Below are 23,270 nucleotides of genomic sequence, written 5' to 3'. Positions count from 1 at the left end.
CCACTATGTCAGTGTATTTAGTACCAAAGTGGTCACAGGAAGCTGTATCTGCTGTATAATGGACTGTCTATCCATGCCGCATCCTCCCCCACCTAGGACACCATCAAACCACCAGAACACTGCTGGATATCCTCACTGCATGGAGTTCTGGGGTAGTCACTCAGCAGCAAAGAAGAGGCCTAAGGAGGTGTCGCTTTACAAGTGCACTATAAGTCAGTCACTCACCTTCATCACTGATGGACAACTTCTGTATGAGCCACTCCACAACGTCATTACCTAGAACCAAAGCACAAGCAAGTCAGTGTCCAGAACCAGAACACAATACAATGGTCCTATACTGCTCTTCAGTGCTATATTAGTTATATTCCTGTATATAGGAGCAGTATTATAGTAGTTATATTCCTGTATATAGGGGCAGTATTATAGTAGTTATATTCTTGTATATAGGAGCAGTATTATAGTAGTTATATTCTTGTATATAGGAGCAGTATTATAGTAGTTATATTCCTGTATATAGGAGCAGTATTATAGTAGTTATATTCTTGTATATAGGGAGCAGTATTATAGTAGTTATATTCTTGTATATAGGGAGCAGTATTATAGTAGTTATATTCTTGTATATAGGGAGCAGTATTATAGTAGTTATATTCTTGTACATAGGAGGCAGTATTATAGTAGTTATATTCTTGTATATAGGAGCAGTATTATAGTAGTTATATTCTTGTATATAGAAGGCAGTATTAAAGTAGTTATATTCTTGTATATAGGAGCAGTATTATAGTAGTTATATTCTTGTATATAGGAGCAGTATTATAGTGGTTATATTCTTGTATATAGGAGCAGTATTATAGTAGTTATATTCTTGTATATAGGGACAGTATTATTGTAGTTATATTCTTGTATATAGGGACAGTATTATTGTAGTTATATTCCTGTATATAGGAGCAGTATTATAGTAGTTATATTCTTGTATATAGGGGCAGTATTATAGTAGTTATATTCTTGTATATAGGAGCAGTATTATAGTAGTTATATTCTTGTATATAGAAGGCAGTATTAAAGTAGTTATATTCTTGTATATAGGAGCAGTATTATAGTAGTTATATTCTTGTATATAGGGGCAGTATTATAGTAGTTATATTCTTGTATATAGGAGCAGTATTATAGTAGTTATATTCTTGTATATAGGAGCAGTATTATAGTAGTTATATTCTTGTATATAGGAGCAGTATTATAGTAGTTATATTCTTGTATATAGGAGCAGTATTATAGTAGTTATATTCTTGTATATAGAGGGCAGTATTATAGTAGTTATATTCTTGTATATAGGAGCAGTATTATAGTAGTTATATTCTTGTATATAGGGAGCAGTATTATAGTAGTTATATTCCTGTATATAGGAGCAGTATTATAGCAGTTATATTCTTGTATATAGGAGCAGTATTATAGTAGTTATATTCTTGTATATAGGAGGCAGTATTATAGTAGTTATATTCCTGTATATAGGAGCAGTATTATAGTAGTTATATTCTTGTATATAGAGGGCAGTATTATAGTAGTTATATTCTTGTATATAGGAGCAGTATTATAGTAGTTATATTCTTGTATATAGGGAGCAGTATTATAGTAGTTATATTCTTGTATATAGGAGCAGTATTATAGTAGTTATATTCTTGTATATAGAAGGCAGTATTAAAGTAGTTATATTCTTGTATATAGGAGCAGTATTATAGTAGTTATATTCTTGTATATAGAGGGCAGTATTATAGTAGTTATATTCTTGTATATAGGAGCAGTATTATAGTAGTTATATTCTTGTACATAGGAGCAGTATTATAGTAGTTATATTCCTGTATATAGGAGCAGTATTATAGTAGTTATATTCTTGTATATAGGAGCAGTATTATAGTAGTTATATTCTTGTATATAGGAGCAGTATTATAGTAGTTATATTCCTGTATATAGGAGCAGTATTATAGTAATTATATTCTTGTATATAGGAGCAGTATTATAGTTGTTATATTTTTGTGCATATGTTATTCTTTTACCATTTATATTGCTGAACTTTCCCTTTAAATATAGACCAAGCAGAGACATAAACTTGTACTCAGCACCTCCTAATATATTACATACATAAACAGGCGCCAAGGCAGTAGTTCTCATGAGACAGTCCTTCTGTTCTTGGAAACATCTTTACAATCAGCTGACAGTAACAGCGTTCTTTATCTGCAGTCAGTGGCCAAGAAAATAGCTGGGAGATGTTCATGGAATTGTCTCTGTCCATGGCTCCAGGTCAAGGAGTTGAATTAGTCTACAAAATATACTGTAGGGCGTCAAGTTGATCTACATATAACAGTCTGAAAATCTTGCTGATGGGCTCCAGAGAGTCTCCAGGGTCAATAACAACACTAAGAGCCTTTGATCTAAACTAAGGTGCACTTAGATAGTCAATGTTCTCCAATCCATTCCCATTACCAGGTGGCAGATTTGGAGAGAAGCCCTGGGGACTGCTTCATAGGGATCTTACTGTTCATAAAGTTCATATATGAGAAACCCAAAAGCTTTGTGTGGTGTACCCCCGGTGTGATGTTATATCGGAGGATCGGCCGTTCACTTGCTAGGTGTTATAGTGTGAGGACACTTCTGTGGTTGTTGGCTGAGATACAGCCGGACCTTGGGATGTTGTCACGTAACGCCAATGCCTGGAGGGCTTACAGGTGTGTTGGCACGCCTGCTTTTATTTTACAAGGCCAGTTGTACCCTTTTCTCCTGGGGTCAGTGTCCTGCCCGGTTGCTACTGGGGTGATATCACCTTGGGGTGATATCACGGATGGCCAGAGTGGTATAGTGACCCTCCCGGATAATAGGACCCACTACCCACAGAAAGGGGAAGTGTCCCAAGGTTGCTGTGTGTGCTGTGTCGGTGGGTTGCGAATAATCGCAGAGTCTTTGATATATAGTTGAGCCGGTTTACTGTTTGTAAACGTGCAGCAGGTAATACAGGTTCAACAGTATAAGGTTCCTTTAGTTAAAGTCTATGAAAAACACTTGACAAAGTTCCTAATAAACACTTGACAATAGAATGACCAGATTTGTAGTAGAAGTGCGGTGATGGATATAGTTGTGTTGGTTGAGTTGTACTGAGTAATACGAAAAGCAGAGTAGCAGAGAGGATGATGCATTGAGAGTCTCAACCCATGTAGTACTGTGCTCTGCGGGGATGTTGAAGAATAAGATAGAATACTTAGAAGAAGAAGAACACCTGTGCCCACGTATTGACCTTGAGTTTTAGTCTTCACACCACCTTATGCCCACTAGACTCGGCTGAACCTTCCTAATAGGTGACACAGGCCTCAGACCTTGTTACCTGGGATGAGCGGAATGCTGAGGATTCCCTGCTGACACCCACGCTGCGAGACAGGGTTCCTAGGCTTACTGCAACTTTGCTCTGTCCGGATCAATTCCTAGCTCTTTTGCTCTGTGACTCCTCCTTGTCCACGGCGTGGGTTGAGATTGTCTCTGGCTAGACCTCTCCTAAGAGGCTTTAACACTGCATAGTGCTGTGTAGTGTTACTAGTGAAGAAGTTGCGAGAGGCGTACTGTCTTGCATCCTTCCAATGCAGGGTACTAGCTAAGACTGAACCTTGGAGAACGGGGACCTGGCAGAGAGCCGGGGCCCAGATAGGACCACTGTGGAGAGCTATCTGACTCGTGTCCTTTCTCCACAATGTCCAGAACAAGAAAGACCTTGCTCCTCCTGCACCCATGTGACTTACTTTCTCTCTAGCATATAAGGTGCACTGTGAGTGGGTGAAGAGTGCACCAAAACAGAAAAACACGAATCCTACTGGTCTACAGATTCTGGTGACACATAGAAACAATAACCCTTTGCATCCTTCAGTTGTGCAACTTCCATACACATATACAGAATACAGCGCCATCTACTGGCGAACTTTAGTACTGCTTTCATCACCATAATAACACAATAAGTACAGACTTTTGCGAAGGGTGTATTCAACTGCAACACCCGTGGTAGGACACCACATTTGGATCTGAGAATGCTGTTGCTTTATGAAAGGAGTTCTCCACTTTAACCAATCCCTTATTGTGAAATAAGCCACAACTCATTGAGAGTATGGAGCAGATGAGGCAGATGGGGGGCAGTATCTAGTTTCCTCTTCACTGTAGGGATGGTATGGGGCAGGTGATGAGTAATGCCTGGTCACCTCCTTAATGTACAGGTGGTATAGGGCAGGTGAGGGGCAGTGCCTAATTTCCTCCAGACTTGACACTTAGAACTGAGGCCAAAAAGTTCAATCTTGTTTCTCACAGTCTGCAAATTCTTTAGCATCAGCCGGGATCTTTAGCGATCAGCCAGAGAAACCATTGGTTCTTGGTGACCTATCTTACCCTTCTATGCTGATCACAGTACAGTGTGGCAGGAGGAGTTCCATCTTCTTCCATTTAAGCTCTTGGGAGTTTTCAGTGCAGCAGAGATGTGTTTGCCCTCTTCTCTAGATCTGCTGCTCCACACAATCCTATCTGAGCTCTACAGGCAGCTCTTTCCTCCTCTGCACAGTCCTGTCTCTGAGCTCTACAGGCAGCTCTTTCCTCCTTTGCACAGTCCTGTCTCTGAGCCCTACAGGCAGCTCTTTCCTCCTCCACACAATCCTGTCTCTGAGCTCTACAGGCAGCTCTTTCCTCCTCCACACAATCCTGTCTCTGAGCCCTACAGGCAGCTCTTTCCTCCTCTGCACAGTCCTGTCTCTGAGCTCTACACGCAGCTCTTTCCTCCTCCACACAATCCTGTCTCTGAGCTCTACAGGCAGCTCTTTCCTCCTCCACACAATCCTGTCTCTGAGCTCTACAGGCAGCTCTTTCCTCCTCCACACAATCCTGTCTCAGCCCTACACGCAGCTCTTTCCTCCTCCACACAGTCCTCTCTCTGAGCCCTACAGGCAGCTCTTTCCTCCTCCACACAGTCCTCTCTCTGAGCCCTACAGGCAGCTCTTTCCTCCTCCGCACAATCCTGTCTCTGAGCCCTACACGCAGCTCTTTCCTCCTCCACACAATCCTGTCTCTGAGCCCTACAGGCAGCTCTTTCCTCCTCCACACAGTCCTCTCTCTGAGCCCTAAAGGCAGCTCTTTCCTCCTCCGCACAGTCTTCTCTCTGAGCCCTACAGGCAGCTCTTTCCTCCTCCGCACAATCCTGTCTCTGAGCCCTACAGGCAATCCTTTGCTCCTCCACACAGTCCTGTCTCTGAGCTCTACAGGCAGCTCTTTCCTCCTCCACACAATCCTGTCTCTGAGCTCTACAGGCAGCCCTTTCCTCCTCGTGGCTAGGTGTTTTCTCTGATATACATTGTTAGCTGTGACACCTTATACAGACAGGGTTGAAGCCTTTCCAAATCCTGTCCAATCGGCTGAATTTACCACAGGGGCACAAACATATTATCTCAAAAGTTTCAAAAATTCTCTTTTCTGATCCTTATTATGGGATATTGAGGGCAGATTAATAGGGGAAACTGGATAATGGTTATTTTTGCGCAAACATGTAAAAAAAATGTGAAAAAAGTTAAAGATTCCGAAGATTCTCCAATAGCCCATGGTGGGTGGACAAGCCCATAAGGCCCCTGTCCATGGCCCTCCCCTCCACCATTGCTGCCGTTCTCAGGAGGTTCCTAATCACCTAGGGTGGAAACTTGCTCAATTTTATTTACTTCCCATCCAGAACAAATAAAGTGGCGCATATGTTTCCTGCGTTTTTCCCGGTTTATTTTTACCAGCAGTCAGGTTTAGCTTTGGAGATAAGAGCAGGTGCCCAAGAGGATGCTAAGGAAATTAAAAAAAAGTCCCACAAGTGTAATCAAGGCTCGGGGGTTTAATTATCGTAATGAAACAGCTCAGCGACGGAGCCGCGAAACGTTCCGATCCTCCGACGTGTGAGATAAAATATAACTGTAAATCCAGTTAAGATGTAACCGGGGACATGGGGAGGGGTGAAGGGAGCAGAACTTCTGGGCAGGATCACGTGGCGCTTAAAGAAACACCAACTTAAGAAACCATTTGGGGGGAGATTTATCAAACATGGTGTAAAGTGAAACTGGCTCAGTTGCCCCTAGCAACCAATCAGATTCCACCTTTCATTTTTTCAAAGAGTTTGTGAGGAGTGAAAGGTGGAATCTGATTGGTTGCTAGGGGCAACTGAGCCAGTCTCACTTTACACCATGTTTGATAAATCTCCCCCTATATATATATATATATCTATGATTCAAATTATTGTCAGATTCCTCCAGGCCACTAGATGTCAGCATAGCAATTCTTCTTAATGGAAAAACATCTCACTTTACAGCGTGCTGGGACCAACCGTCGCCTAAACTGAATGGTCCACCAGTGGGCCCAGTGCCCTGAAAAAAGCTAAAAAGGTTTCTTGTGCACCACCCTGTATCTACTAAAGGGCATCTGGGAGCCATCTGAGGCATCAGTTACTATGGCGATGCCCATTACCAACTTCTAAATGGCATCTATAGCTATCTGAGATATTGGCTTTCTTGGCAATGACAACCTGCTGTGAAGTCAACAGCTATTGCCTAAAATGAGTGGTCCATTGATAATCTCCTGCTTAAGGCATAGGAGGCCTTTTATCATCTTAAGATGGTAGGTGTCCACCAGTGGCCCAATCTCTTCTTCAAAGGCTTTTAAAGGAGTAGTTCACAAAAAAAATAATCTTTCAAATTAACAGGTGCCAGAAAGTACCAGAGATTAGTAATTTACATTTACTAAACAATCTCAAGTCGTCCAGTACTTATCAGCTGCTGTATGTCCTGCAGAAAGTGGTATATTCTCGCCAGGCTGGAGTACAGGAGAGGTTTTCTATGGGGATTTGCTCCTGCTCTGGACAGTTCCTGACATGGACAGAGGTGGCAGCAGAGAGCACTGTGTCAGACCACTTTCTGCAGGACATACAGCAGCTGATAAGTACTTGAAGACAGGAGATTTTTAAAAAGAAGTAAATTACAAATCTCTGGCACTTTCTGCACCAGTTGATTTGAAAGATTTTTTTTTTCAATTACCCCTTTAATAACCTAATAGAGATCTGACAGCCTTCTAAAGTATCAAGTCCTATAGCACCGCCCATTTAAGTTATTGATCCATAGGTCATACCTGGTCACCTACTAAATGGTGGATAGGAGTCATCTGAACTATTAGACCCTTGGAAACTCCCACCTCCTACCACCTACTCTATGGGGTCTAGGAACCATCGGAGCTTTCAGATCTTCTGCCACTACCTGATGTCTGCCTCACAAAGAGGGTCCCAAACCATACCCTACCCCATAGCTACCCAGGGTATCAGTCCATTCGCCCATCTTAGGGTACTATTACTGGGGCTATAGTCCGATCATTTTAGTAAACGAGCGCCAATCTGCCAGATCGGCGCTTGTTTACTGAACCTATTAGAGGGCCCGATAATCGGGCATTAAGGGCTGCATGGACATCGTTAGCAGGTGTAATAGGGCCCTTACATGCCCCTACATAGACTGCACCTGATACGAAACAAGCTGACAATCTGGTGGACTGTGTAACAACCTCCTCCTCTCACCAGCCACCTCCTGTGACCGAGAAATTACTTCCTCCTTCCTTCTCCGGCTCCTTCTATCCTCACTCAGGGCCTAAATAAATAATAAGTCAGGGGATGTGTGCAGCTTTTATGGCACTTTTATGTCTTTTATGTTTTATGATCATTGGGAAAATCTGCATCTAAAAAATGTTTATTGAAGGTAAAAATGGAGGAATATATATATATATATAGCACACCCCAGACCCCCTCCACCCACTGACATGTTCCCTTACAATATATTCTTTACTTCTTACTAAAATATATTAGAGCTCTGCAGAAGTGGGGATCAGCATTACATTATAGGAACATAAGTATCAGCACGTATATATGTGAGTGCAGCTCTGGAGTATAATACTGGAGGATTCAGGATCAGTAATGTAATGTATGTACACAGTGACCCCACCAGCAGAATAGTGAGTGCAGCTCTGGGGTATAATACAGGATATAACTCAGGATCAGTAATGTAATGTATGTACACAGTGACCCCACCAGCAGAATAGTGAGTGCAGCTCTGGAGCATAATACAGGATATAACTCAGGATCAGTAATGTAATGTATGTACACAGTGACCCCACCAGCAGAATAGTGAGTGCAGCTCTGGAGCATAATACAGGATATAACTCAGGATCAGTAATGTAATGTATGTATACAGCGACTCCACCAGCAGAATAGTGAGTGCAGCTCTGGAGTGCAGAGACCTTCATTGGCATCAGTTAGTAAATGTGAATATTATATGTTACCGTGTTCTGCTGCTGTCTCGGCTGTCTGGCACTGAACGGTTTAATACCTTCTGAGATCTGGAAATTAAATTCTATGAATTATTAACTGTGTTTACTTCTATGAAATCGTCAAAGTTTCCCAGGCAAAAATTATGGAACTAATGAAGAGCAGTTCCTAAGTAGGTCACTCACCACTATGTGATCCCATACGGGGCTTGTTGTATTTAGACACTGAACTGCATAGAGTAGTGCTATGAATGAATCTGTGATGCACCAATCAGCCCATACCAGTACCGTGCCCGGAGGACCTGTTCCAGAACTGCCCCACCCCAATACATTCAGTGTTTAGCGGAAATGTACTGCTTCCCTACATAAAAAAGTCACTGGGAAGTAGATCCCAGTGGTGCCGCCTATTTTTCAAATCGCCAGAGAATTCCCGCCATCTGCATCGGTTCCCCCTAGTGCACCGGTATCCCCTCGGTGATGCGCCCCCTTTAGAATCAAGTCTGTAGGTGTCACCAAGATTTGTGGTGGCTAGAGTCCATTTATTGAAGAACAACCACATGGCTAGCAAAGCTTTCCTCCAATACTGAAAGCTCCTCTAGATGTGAAACTCGAGGGTCTTACTACTGGGAGTCTATAAAGAAAACCAATCTGCAATGGACACCATGGAAGATTCCATTTGGCTTGTGGTTGTTCTTCAAGAAAGAAGAACTTATTTCCCGAAGAACAACCACAAAGCTAACAAAGTCCTACAAGTTGTCCATTGATCCCAGAACTCCAATACTAAGAGCTGCTCTGGATGAGTCTCTAGATGTGGTAATTGGCTTTACATTGACCCCTTGTCTTGTGTCCCAATGAAGACCCTCCATAAGTATCCCCTGCCATCAGACCCAATGCCAGGTCTGGGACTGGTTGACATTCTGTTTCCAAAATTCCAAACTTTTTGTATTCAAAACTTTCACTTCCTATTACTTTGGGGATTTAATGAGCTCGGCACTTTCAGTTCTATGGTAGAACTCGGAGCTTTCCTTGGAGGATCAATGGAATTTTTTGATGTTCACAGGTCTTACGAACCTCCGAACATCTATTGTGAATAATTCATAGTCTGGAGAGTAAGACCAAGTACAAAGCCGCCGCCGCTCCCCATTCGGTGTGTGTCACCGTGACCGCAGTCTTTATACTTCTTACACCAGTTCCATAGATCCTTCTTCGTTCGATCATGGGACAAGGGTGGACAAGTTCACTCTATGCAAGAAAAGCTTTATAAATGTTATAGGACAAAAATAAATTGGATAGAACCTATGGCTATGAGAAACCTGGCTGACAACCAAGATGGCTGATGTTACGTCTTCCAAGGAATACAGTTATATAAGATTTTACATCCAGGAGCTTTTATTACGTTGGGTGATGCGTGAACTTTAATGGAGGCCATATTGGTTGCCACTCGGCTTTCGCAGCTATAAATAAAACTAATAACAAAAAAGAAGAATTTTTAGGAACGTTAAGAGTTGAACCACTGTTGTCTTGGGGAATTACTAGTCATGCTCCTTAAAGAGGTACTCCAGCGAAAATATTTTTTTTTCTAAATCAGCTGGTTTCAGTAAATTTGTAATTTACTTTTATTTAAAAATCTCCAGTCTTCCAGTACTTATCAGCTGCTGTATGTCCTGCAGGAAGTGGTGTATTCTTTCCAGTCTGACACAGTGCTCTCTGCTGCCACCTCTGTCCATGTCAGGAACTGTCCAGAGCAGCAGCAAATCCCCATAGAAAACCTCTCCCGCTCTGGACAGTTCCTGACATGGACAGAGGTGGCAGCAGAGAGCACTGTGTCAGACTGGAGAGAATACACAACTTTCTGCAGGACATACAGCAGCCGATAAGTACTGAAAGACGGAAGATTTTTTAAACAGAAGTAAATTACAACCTTATATGTGCAGACATGCTCTGCTTGGATCAATACTGTTATAGTAAAAATAAAAAGGGGGCGGGGCAGTGACAACCTCCTATTCATTTTCATGTTAAACAGGATAACTTGTAGCCTACAACCATCCGAACTGTCGACAAATGTTTCCCGAATTGTGAAAGCGCCATCTATTGTGCCCGGTTAACCCTGTACGTGTACACCAGCTATTTTTGAGCCTATTAAATCTAGCATTGGATAACATGGGAATTGATTCAGACCCCGGCAGTAAAACTTGAGCTAACAAGTCAGAACTACTGGCACATAAATGTATTCACACCTAATTATATCGTTTCTGAAATGTGCGCCCTAAGGAATTCAGCCCATGGATGTTTCCAGAAACAGAATATCTCCAGGAATATTACAGTAATGGAATGTAGAAGTGTGAAGAGGATGGAGGCGATAGCTGCGGAGTCTCCAGAACCATGCTGAGACTTGGCTACAGGCAAGCGTTAGCAGGAGAGTAGCCATAGAGGTTGGCAAGGCTTCGTGTTAAAGGGGTATTCTCATCTGGTCAACAAAAAGTTCTCGGCACTAAACCCCACAACCGCACTCAGGCAGCGTCTTTTTGTGTGAACGCACACTGTCCCGGAGGGGTGCTATAGGTGGTGCTCTACTATACACAGTCCCAGCACAAAATAGACTCATCTAGCGATGAAGAACATGGCACTCACCATATTAGCAAAAACACTTGTTCCTTTATTCCATCACCAAAACAGGTTACATGAAGTGGATGAAGTAATTAGGCGACAGCTGTTTCGCACGTCACATGCTTTCTCGCACCACGTGACGTGCGAAACAGCTGCCGCCTAACCAATCGATGCCACCTACCTGAGGTGGTTGTGCAAGTCAGGACCAACACTGGAACCCACAAAGCACGTTGGGGCCCGGTGACTTGGCCAATGCCGCTCCACCTGTTCTCTTCGATAGGATGAAGACACTTGAACTAGGGATGGTCCGAACAGAGTTCGGTTCGGGTTGGTACGAACCCGAACTCTCGGAAATGATTCCCGCTGTCTGGCCGCTCTGTGGAGAGGGTGGATACAGCGGGTGGATACAGCGGGAGGACCGCCTGGAAAACTGGGATACAGCCATAGCCATAGGCTGTATCCCAGTTTTCCAGGCAGTACTCCCGCTGTATCCACCCGCTGCACGGAGTGGACACACAGCGGGAATCTGATGCCAAGCGTTCGGGTTCATACGAACCCGAACCTCGGCAGTTTCGGACCATCCCTAACTTGAACAATGGACAAACAGATAGAGGATTTGTTGGAGCTCTGGTGGGGTGATGTAGAAGTAGTTGGCACAACTACAAAATGTGTTGAGTGTCTTGAGAAAATCTTTATCTACATTATCGACACTTCTTGAGTCTGCATCACTTGACCTGCACTCCCACGAATCCTGTATCTGCTCGTTGTTTAAATCGCCTATATGAATAGGTGCTAACATATTCTGATGAAAATACCACTTTAAGGTGGCCATACACCTTCAATAGTTAATTCAGCCAACAACGATCATTTCCGATCCCTCCATACATTCAGCTCAGCCCAATATTCATGTGTTCTTACCACTGGCAGACTCTAAAGGCAACTTATCTCTCTGAGAACAATAGGGTTGAAATCCAACATGTCCGACCCTTCTCTCCCCCACCATTATCTGAAGAGGCCAGGGGGCCCCTATGCATATTAGCTATTTGACTGGTGTCGTCAAACTTGGCGGGTCCAGCTGTAGGTGTTGGCCAACATATTCCTAAGGGCCCTATTCCACCGGACGATTATCGTTCAGATTATCGCTAAATCGTTCGAATCTAAACGATAATCGTTCGGTTGAAATGCAGTTAACGATTAACGACCGAACGCTTTAAAAGACCTGGACCTATGTTTATCGTTGCTCGTTCGCAAAACGTTCGCAAGTCGTTCGCATTGAATAAGCGAAGAAATAGCAAAGAAAAAACGATCGCAAATACGATCATAAGTAACGATTATCGTTTCATGGAAATAAGTGAACGTTTTCAGGTCTTTCACAATAGCGGTCGTTTGAGATTGTTAATTGTTAACGATTATGCGATCGATAATCGTCCAGTGGAACAGGGCCCTAAGGTTTTGACTGGTGCCAAGCTCAATGTCTGAAAATTATATGGCAGGAAATGAACTTCCCAACGTCCAACGTCTTCTCTCCCCAGAAGGTTGGATCAATGGATCAAACCAGTCTAGTCCTGGCCTGTATGAGAACCTCGAACCAGTAATAGTATCTCAAAAAGAGCAAAAAACAATTGTTTCTATGACTATGAGGCAGCGCTTACCAGTCATGGCATGTGGGATTACAGTGATGAGCAAGCGTTGGTTTCTCATTTTGATGCCAACATCTGGGTCCTGCATGGCCACAATGAGGCGCTCCATCTACAGTGAGACAATAGTAATACCATTAGAGGAGAATTTGAGAATTATAGGAATTTATATTTAGGGAGAAGTCCAAAAACTGCAGGAATATAATAAACAGCGGAACTCACCCCTCCTGGTGCCCCCAATGTGACGCTCCCAGGTCCCATTCACATAAGCCAGTGACTTGCAGCTTCACTCGCTGCAATGTCACCTCCTTGGCTGAGTGATTGTCCATCCAGCCAATCAGTGACTGGGGCGTACCTGATTTCCAGCTGAAGATGACAGACGGCTGATGTGAATGGAACTGGGCAGTGGAGTATTGGAGGCACGAGGACGGGTGAGTTCAGTTATTTATTATTTTCCTGCCCCCATCAGCCTACCTGTACTATAATACTGCCCATATATACAAGAATATAACTACTATAATACTGCTCCTATATACAGGAAAATAACTACTAGAATACTGCTCCTATATACAAGAATATAACTACTATAATACTGCTCCCTATATACAGGAATATAACTACTATAATACTGTTCCTATATACAAGAATATAACTACTATAATACTGCTCCTATATACAAGAATATAACTACTATAATACTGCTCCTATATACAGGAAAATAACTACTAGAATACTGCTCCTATATACAAGAATATAACTACTATAATACTGCTCCCTATATACAGGAATATAACTACTATAATACTGTTCCTATATACAAGAATATAACTACTATAATACTGCTCCTATATACAAGAATATGACTACTATAATACTGCTCCTATATACAAGAATATGACTACTATAATACTGCTCCTATATACAAGAATATAACTACTATAATACTGCTCCTATATACAAGAATATAACTACTATAATACTGCTCCTATATACAAGAATATAACTACTATAATACTGCCCCCTATATACAATAATATAACTACTATAATACTGCTCCTATATACAGGAATATAACTACTATAATACTGCCCCTATATACAAGAATATAACTACTATAATACTGCTCCTAAATACAAGAATATAACTACTATAATACTTCCCCCTATATACAGGAACATAACTACTATAATACTGCTCCTATATACAAGAATATAACTACTATAATACTGCTCCTATATACAGGAATCTAACTACTATAATACTGCTCCTATATACAAGAATATAACTACTATAATACTGCTCTTATATACAAGAATATAACTACTATAATACTGCTCCCTATATACAGGAATATAACTACTATAATACTGCTCCTATATACAATAATATACCTACTATAATACTGCTCCTATATACAAGAATATAACTACTATAATACTTCCCCCTATATACAGGAATATAACTACTATAATACTGCTCCTATATATAAGAATATAACTACTATAATACTGCTCCCTATATACAAGAATATAACTACTATAATACTGCTCCTATATACAGGAATATAACTACTATAATACTGCTCCCTATATACAAGAATATAACTACTATAATACTGCTCCTATATACAGGAATATAACTACTATAATACTGCCCCTATATACAAGAATATAACTACTATAATACTTCCCCTTATATACAGGAATATAACTACTATAATACTGCTCCTATATACAATAATATAAGTTCTATACTGCCTCCTATGTACAGGAATATAACTGGTATAACACTGCCCTCTATGTACAGGAGTGGTGCACACTATGATGTGGATTATTGTGGCGGTTTATACTATGCTGGTGACATGCGGTAACATTTGTATAATTACATATTCAGCAGTTGCCTGGCAGCAGAACATCATCTATAAGGAGATTATCTCTGGATTTCTGGGTATTTCAGTGACCGGTGTCAGAGCTCAGCACATCCGGTCGCCTTGTATCAGCTTAATGTTATTTCATCACAAATTAGTATTTTATGTTCTCGGCTGCAACGGACGAATCAAAGGGACGTCAGTGTAACTGAGCGCCGAAGTCTCTGATGTGTTATAGCAAGATGTATCTAAACTGGTAATGCGTGATACTGACTGGTGAGCCAGGTATCTAAGCATGTCATGTACGATACCATCTGCTGAGATAGCAATTTAAAGCCTATAATTGTGATACTATCATCCGAGCTGGTGTATCTAAGCCTAGGATGTGAGATACTATCATCTGAGCTGGTGTATCTAAGCCTAGGATGTGTGATGCTATCTCTAAGCTGGTGTATCTAAGCCTAGGATGTGTGATACTACCTCTGAGCTGGTGTATCTAAGCCTAGGATGTGTGATACTATCTCTGAGCTGGTGTATCTAAGCCTAGGATGTGTGATACACCCTCATCTTGCATTCCTCTGGGTGCCCACACCTGGCGGCTTTGTGTGGCCGGTGCTGAGGACGTCTCGATGAGATTTGTGAATATTCCGATGCAATCAGTTCTCCTGCAGACACTTCAGCATCCCCCCATCCCCCGCTCTCATTACACGCTTCTTTTACATCTTTTTGGATGCGTTCGGTTTTCTTGCTGACTAGAATGAGATCTGAGAACAGATGGAGGGAGTCTCACCCGGCGCTCACCGCTCCTGAGGAAATCTATAATAGGCTCCATGTAACGGGAGGAGGAATGCTCTGCACCCCCTTCTATCCACCAATATGGCCACCAATGCCCTGTCACCCAGCTCTCCCAGGCTCCTGAGCTGCTGTACAGGACGCATCACCACATCAGAGCTGAGCAGGGCAGCAGTAATGGCCGCCGGTCCGGGGGTTCTCCAGTGTTCCCAGTGGTAGGGCCTGAAGGGTGGGGGCAGGGGGGTCAGAGTGGTGGGTATCAGAAGATAGATGGTATCTAAAGAGTTTACCAGGATCCAATGACTGCTGGCGTTTGAGGTGCAACAGGATCTGAAGGTCATTAGAATCCGAAGGGCATCGTGGTGAAAGGTTCTGCCAAAGGTACAGCGCAATGAGTGTGAAAGGTACTGGGATATGTAGGGTGCTGGGGTCTAAAGGGTACTAGGGGTTTAGGGCACTGGGGTCTGAAAGGTCCTGGGGACTGAAGCGCACTGGGATCTGAATGGCACCAGGGTATGAAGGGTACTGGGATCAAAAGGACACTGGGGTTTGAAGGACACTGGGATATGAAGGGTAATGGGGTCTGAAGGGCTGGGTGTTAGGTCCCCGGTGTTAGGTCCCCGGTGTTTGGTCCCCGGTGTTTGGACCCTGGTGTTAGGTCCCCGGTGTTTGGACCCTGGTGTTTGGTCCCCGGTGTTTGGTCCCCGGTGTTTGGACCCTGGTGTTTGGACCCTGGTGTTTGGTCCCTGGTGTTAGGTCCCCGGTGTTTGGACCCTGGTGTTTGGTCCCCGGTGTTTGGACCCTGGTGTTAGGACCCTGGTGTGTGGTCCCCGGTGTTTGGACCCTGGTGTTAGGTCCCTGGTGTTAGGTCCCTGGTGTTAGGTCCCTGGTGTGTGGTCCCCGGTGTTTGGTCCCCGGTGTTTGGACCCTGGTGTTTGGTCCCCGGTGTTTGGTCCCCGGTGTTTGGACCCTGGTGTTTGGACCCTGGTGTTTGGTCCCTGGTGTTAGGTCCCCGGTGTTTGGACCCTGGTGTTTGGTCCCCGGTGTTTGGACCCTGGTGTTAGGACCCTGGTGTGTGGTCCCCGGTGTTTGGACCCTGGTGTTAGGTCCCTGGTGTTTGGTCCCTGGTGTTAGGTCCCTGGTGTGTGGTCCCCGGTGTTTGGTCCCCGGTGTTTGGACCCTGGTGTTAGGTCCCTGGTGTTAGGTCCCTGGTGTTAGGTCCCTGGTGTTTGGACCCCGGTGTTTGGACCCTGGTGTTAGGTCCCTGGTGTTAGGTCCCTGGTGTTTGGACCCTGGTGTTAGGTCCCTGGTGTTTGGACCCTGGTGTTTGGTCCCCGGTGTTTGGACCCTGGTGTTAGGTCCCCGGTGTTTGGACCCTGGTGTTTGGACCCTGGTGTTAGGTCCCCGGTGTTTGGACCCCGGTGTTTGGTCCCCGGTGTTTGGACCCTGGTGTTTGGTCCCTGGTGTTAGGTCCCTGGTGTTTGGTCCCTGGTGTTAGGTCCCTGGTGTTTGGACCCTGGTGTTTGGTCCCTGGTGTTAGGTCCCTGGTGTTAGGTCCCTGGTGTTTGGACCCTGGTGTTTGGTCCCTGGTGTTAGGTCCCTGGTGTTTGGTCCCTGGTGTTTGGACCCCGGTGTTAGGTCCCTGGTGTTTGGACCCTGGTGTTTGGTCCCCGGTGTTTGGTCCCTGGTGTTTGGACCCCGGTGTTAGGTCCCTGGTGTTTGGACCCTGGTGTTTGGTCCCCGGTGTTTGGTCCCTGGTGTTTGGACCCCGGTGTTAGGTCCCCGGTGTTTGGTCCCTGGTGTTTGGACCCTGGTGTTTGGTCCCTGGTGTTAGGTCCCTGGTGTTAGGTCCCTGGTGTTTGGTCCCTGGTGTTTGGACCCCGGTATTAGGTCCCTGGTGTTTGGTCCCCGGTGTTTGGTCCCTGGTGTTTGGACCCTGGTGTTTGGTCCCCGGTGTTTGGTCCCTGGTGTTTGGTCCCTGGTGTTTGGTCCCCGGTGTTTGGTCCCTGGTGTTTGGACCCTGGTGTTTGGACCCCGGTGTTTGGTCCCTGGTGTTTGGACCCTGGTGTTTGGACCCCGGTGTTAGGTCCCTGGTGTTAGGTCCCTGGTGTCAGGTCCCCCCTCCACTCACCACAACACGCATACAAACATGTTACACACACACTACATACATACATATAGACACACACATACAGACACACTACACACATCCCACACACGCTACACACAAAAACACCAAAAATTTCACACACACACTACACATAAACAATACACACACCACAGTACACACAGAAACACCACACACACAAACGCACCACACTGCACACAAAATACACCCCACACACACACACTACACACACTACAGACACTACAGACACTACACACACACAAACATACAACACACCACACACAGACACTACACACACACACCACCACTCTGGATTGACCACTGCCTCCTGCTATAATCCCTCGTATATAGTATACAGCAACCGCCGACTAATGCTGCACTTACTGATGGAAACTGAAGCCGCCAGGAGGATGAGGGTGAGAGCCATTAGTAATCAATACAGCGGTAGAGGAGATGGTGGGGGTGATGGTAAGAGTGATGGCGGGGAAATGATGGGAGTGATGGCAGGTGCAGTGATGATGACGGTAATGGTAAGAGTGATGATGGGAGTGATGCTGGAGGAGATGGTGGGGGTAATGGTAGGTGCGATGATGGGAGTGATTATAAGAGTGATTAAGAAGATGATGATCGGAGTGATGGTAAGAGTGATGATGAGGAGGATGATGATGGGAGTAATGGTAAGAGTGATGATGGGAGTAATGGTAAGAGTGATGATGAGGGTGATGGTAAGGTTGATGATGGGAGTGATGCTGGAGGAGATGGTGGGAGTAATGGTAGGTGCGATGATGGGATTGATAAGAGTGATGAGGATGATGGGAGTGATGGTACGAGTGATGATGTTGAGGATGATGGGAGTGATGGTAAGAGTGATGATGATGGGAGTGATGGTAAGAGTGATGATGAGGATGATGATGGGAGTGATGATGATGAGGATGATGGGAGTGATGATGAGGATGATGATGGGAGTGATGATGTTGAGGATGATGGGAGTGATGGTAAGAGTGATGATGATGGGAGTGATGGTAAGAGTGATGATGAGGATGATGATGGGAGTGATGATGATGAGGATGATGGGAGTGATGGTAAGAGTGATGATGAGGATGATGATGGGAGTGATGATGTTGAGGATGATGGGAGTGATGGTAAGAGTGATGATGATGGGAGTGATGGTAAGAGTGATGATGAGGATGATGATGGGAGTGATGATGATGAGGATGATGGGAGTGATGGTAAGAGTGATGATGATGGTAAGAGTGATGATGGGAGTGATGATGAGGATGATGATGGGAGTGATGCTGGAGGAGATGGTGGGGGTAATGATAGGTGCGATATGATGAGGATGATGATAAGAGTGATGACGAGGATGATGATGGGAGTAATGGTAAGAGTGATGATGATGGGAGTGATGCTCCAGCCCCTCTCCTCTCCCCATCAGGGCAGATTCCATGTCATCTATATATAACTCCTTTATCTGGGAATGTGTCCTGATGTAACTCTGCAGCCGGGCGCTCATTATCCTGGCAGGGGCACCGCCACACAGTGCACACAGATGGAGCACGGCCCGCCATTTACATAGGACTGCACTTAGCATCCTAGATTGTACTGTATAGCATCCTACCTAATCAGTTTATCATAAATTGCAGAGATTTTACATGGGACTGCATTACGTGCTATCCATCACATGTTGCCCTATCCTGCTTTATACTATAACATTATCTGTTTGTGTTTAGCTTCTTTTACACAGGACTGCATCTTACTGTGGTTTTACTTACACAGGACTGCAAGTAACCCTACTGCATTATCTCATGTATATCACCTCATTTACACAGGACTGCAACTAAATCCATGTGAATTATCTGGTTTTCATAGGACTGCAACTAAACCTACCACATTATCACACGAGAATTATCTGTGGGTTTACATAGGACTGCAGGTAAACCTGTGGGAAATCATATTTTTACATAGGACTGCAACTAAGTCTACTGTATTATCTTATGTGTATTATCTAGTTTACACAGGACTGTAAGTAAGCCTACTGCATTATCCATGGTATATGACCTGGTTTACATAGGACTTCAAGAAAATCTCAACTGCAAGGAAGTCAGGTATATAATCTTCTGTGTATTTTCTGCTTTTACATGGGACTGCCAGTGCATGCTGTATGATATCTAGTTATCTAGCAATGTCGGTTTACATAGGACTGCTGGCAATCATACATTCTCAGCACAAGGCGTAAACGGCGCAGCCCAAAAGAGTTAAAGGACAAAGTCGTCTCTGCTACATCTGTTGCGCACACGTACGTACACACCTCAGCTATGCCGTGCTTGCTCAGCCTAACCCCTGCATCCCTGCACATCTGTCCCATCGCTGCTGGAATGCGAGGAGTTAAAGTGGCGGCAGCGGAGACGGCGGCCGTGCTCTTACCTTGGTCAGACATGACATCTGCACTTTGTAGTTCTTCCCTTGCTGCAGGTTGTTGATAGTCATGATGATGAGGAGGAGGAGGAGGCGAGGAGGGCAGCGCTCTGTGTGTCACCTACTCGCTGAGCACAAGCTTCTGGGTGAACTGGGGAGATGGTTAGAAGTTGGTCCTCATGTTATCTCTACTGCCACCTGATGGACAATGCTGGAACTGCAGGAGATATCTGATCTATGGATTGAGCAGAGCTGAGTTTGTTAGTGTTACATTCACACAGCTCTGCACTGTGGAAAAATCTCCAGGCGTCAGGGGCGTCGCTAGGATTCATGGGGCCCCATAGCAAAATACTGTACAGGGCCGCGCCTCCCCCACGCACAACACAAAGCACTGCATATATATATATATATATATATATATATATATATATATATATAGGCTCAATGTTGTGGCAAAAAATAAAATATCTTGTGGCCAGAGGCAAAATCCTGCAGCTAAAGTGACTGTCAGAGCAGAGAGCCAATGGCTGCTTGTTCTGTCAGTACACTGTATTTAACTAAAAGAGCCCATTCGGAATCTTTATGGTTAAGTACATAGGTGCAGAAGTGGACTACCTTCTGCTTAACTACTTATGTACTGCAGTTTGTAAGTGACCCAATGTTAACTTACAAGCTACAACACAAAAAAGGGTTAAAAAGCACAAGACAAAGAGATCTCTGTTTCGAAGCTCGGGCATTGATAACCCCTGACCTTTGCAGGAGCTACGGAGAACGGAGGTCAGAGGTTATCAGAGCAGTCAAACAGAGATCTCCTTGTCTTGTGCCTTTTAACCCTCTTACTTTGGTTCACTTACACAGTGCAGCAGGTAAGGGGTAAAGCCAAAGGACACAGGATAGCTCATGTTCCCTGTGCATCCCCGGGCCCCCCTCATGCATGGGCCCCATAGCAGCTGCCTCTATGGTAGCTACGCCACTGCCAGGCGTGTATGTCAAACATATTCATTGGCTCCTATTCACTTGACTGAGGCCAAATAAGTGTATCAGGCTGTTATACCTCAGTGTAGATTTCTTTTAAGCCTATAAGAAAATGTAGCATACTATATCGTACAATTGTGCAATGACTTCCTGTACTGGGACATGTCCTATTTCTATGAGTTTGAATAGCCCAATAGAAATCAATGGGCCCTAAATTTGTCCGTAACTGCAGATCCATAATTACAGGCACCTTCAAGAAAGGAATGAAGAAGGTCATTAAAGGGGTAATCCATGGCCTGCCCCATATCTGACAGTATGTGCGCAGCATTGCATTACACCTGTCTGCTGTCATAGCTTGAAAAGAGGGACATCTGGTGGTCGCTGGTGGTACTGCAATGTTATCCTTTTTTTCCCTGTGAATTTCCTATTTTTCGCACTAAGAACAGAAAGTTTTATACTGAGAAGCAGCTCCGGTCATCTGATTCTCTTATCTAGATGAAGATTCCTTATAATAAGAACCATTTCTCTGTTTTCCAGGATGAAGTGTTTGCTGGTATTGCTGTGGAATACCTTGGTGCTGTGTGAATAAAGAAATTATTATTATGGGACCTGCTTCTTCTGCCATCTAGTGGTCACATCTAAAACTGTTATTCATACTGACCATAGTACAAGCTTAATGCTAGACATTGTATGGTAGACCGTAGTAGTGCCAGTTATAATACATATATAATATGTTACTAGTCATAGTACATATCTAATACCATATCATTGTGTCTGTATAGTACCAGACATAGTGCATGTACAGTAGCTGCAACTATAAGACACTCAACTCATTGAGGGATCATGTTACCTGCTGCTCATAGAGGTCTATGGAGAGACGGGGAGGGGGGAGATAGGAGACCAGGCACTGGAGTGAATTGGAAGCAAGCAGAGAGGCCACAGAGAGACTACAGGCTCTTATTACCACCTCAGTGCTGGATCCACAGCCTACACTCAGGGGCGTAACTAGAAATGGCTGGGCCCCATAGCAAACTTTTGATTGGGGCCCCCCTCCTCTGACCGACCACTATGCCATCAACACACTCAGCTCTACACAGGTTCTGTACACCATAAAAATTACAGTACAGTTACATCAGGTGACTTACAGGAGACGTCTTCTCTGATCGGAGTTCTTCCCTTTTCATTTTCTTTTCCATCTGTCCTGGGCCGTTATGAGAACCTTTCCGGGCCACGAATCCACAGAATCTGCCAGACAGACATATTAGGCTCCACACTCACCATCACCATCTCTACCAACTGCACATCTGTATTGGCCCCTTTACACCCACATTTAGCGGGTAGGCTGACTCTATGTGATCCCATTTTAGTATATGGCCCTCCTCTCTGTCGCCCCTCCTTATAGATAGCTTCCTTATGTTGCCCCCGCCCGCTGTCCCCCTTATAGATGCCACAGACATCATAGAAGCTAGCCTCCTGTGTCTGTGTGTGCTATAGAGATATAGGGGAGCAGGATCTCCCCTCCTGCGTATGCTATAGAGATATAGGGGGCAGGATCTCCTATTCTGTGTGTTCTATAGAGATATAGGAGAGCAGGATCTCCTCTTCTGTGTGTTCTATAGAGATATAGGAGAGCAGGATCTCCTCTTCTGTGTGTTCTATAGAGATATAGGAGAGCAGGATCTCCTCTTCTGTGTGTGCTATAGAGATATAGGGGAGCAGGATCTCCTCTTCTGTGTGTGCTATAGAGATATAGGGGAGCAGGATCTACTCTTCTGTGTGTGCTATAGAGATATAGGGGGCAGGATCTCCTCTTCTGTGTGTGCTATAGAGATATAGGGGAGCTGGATCTCCTCTTCTATGTGAGCTATAGAGATATAGGGGGCAGGATCTCCTCTTCTGTGTGTACTATAGAGATATAGGGGAGCAGGATCTCCTCCTCTGTGTGTTCTATAGAGATATAGGAGAGCAGGATCTCCTCTTCTGTGTGTGCTATAGAGATATAGGGGAGCAGGATCTCCTCTTCTGTGTTTGCTATAGAGATATAGGGGGCAGGATCTCCTCTTCTGTGATTTATAAATCACCAGTCTTCCAGTACTTATCAGCTGCTGTATGTCCTGCAGGAAGTGATGTATTGTTCCTAGTCTGAGACAATGCTCTCTGCTGCCACCTCTGTCCATGTCAGGGAAAGTGCAGAGCAGCAGCAAATCCCCATAAAAAAAACCTCTCCTGCTCTGGACAGTTCCTGACATGGACAGAGGTGGCAGCAGAGAGCACTGTGTTAGACTAGAAAGAATATACTACTTCCTGCAGGACATACAGCAGCTAAAAAGTACTGAAAGACTGGAGATTTTTAAATAGAAGTAAATTACAAATTTATATTACTTTCTGAAACCAGTTGATTTGAAAGAAAAAGATTTTCACCGCTGTACCCTTTTAATGGTAAATCAGCCTAGCTGTAAAGTAATAGACGCTTATAAGGCATCACTGCATAACTAGGTTACTTTTT

The 23,270-nt window shown here is 44.1% G+C and overlaps 1 protein-coding gene and 1 long non-coding RNA gene across 2 annotated transcripts in view; one reads left to right on the top strand and one right to left on the bottom strand.

The window, feature by feature from the left end:
* The window catches only part of RGS11 (regulator of G protein signaling 11), a 94,207-nt gene that overhangs the window by 52,790 nt on the left and 18,147 nt on the right, over nt 1-23,270 (bottom strand). The window contains exons 2-4 of the mRNA XM_069984284.1: nt 19,799-20,024; nt 12,603-12,699; nt 226-276 (exon numbers count right to left, since the gene is read on the bottom strand). Of these exons, the coding sequence (XP_069840385.1) occupies nt 226-276; nt 12,603-12,699; nt 19,799-19,861 (211 nt within the window). The 5' untranslated portion in view covers nt 19,862-20,024. The remainder of the gene's footprint in view (nt 1-225; nt 277-12,602; nt 12,700-19,798; nt 20,025-23,270) is intronic.
* Nucleotides 31-21,371, top strand: LOC138801445 (uncharacterized). Its single transcript, XR_011364619.1, has 4 exons — nt 31-297; nt 19,204-19,307; nt 19,384-19,479; nt 21,302-21,371. It is a non-coding gene; the product is annotated as an uncharacterized lncRNA (long non-coding RNA).

The sequence above is a fragment of the Dendropsophus ebraccatus genome, chromosome 9 (assembly GCF_027789765.1).
Source record: "Dendropsophus ebraccatus isolate aDenEbr1 chromosome 9, aDenEbr1.pat, whole genome shotgun sequence".
In the NCBI taxonomy this organism is placed as follows: Eukaryota; Metazoa; Chordata; class Amphibia; order Anura; family Hylidae; genus Dendropsophus; species Dendropsophus ebraccatus.
Note: the sequence above shows the minus strand (reverse complement) of the source record. Positions and strands in the feature narration are given on the sequence as shown.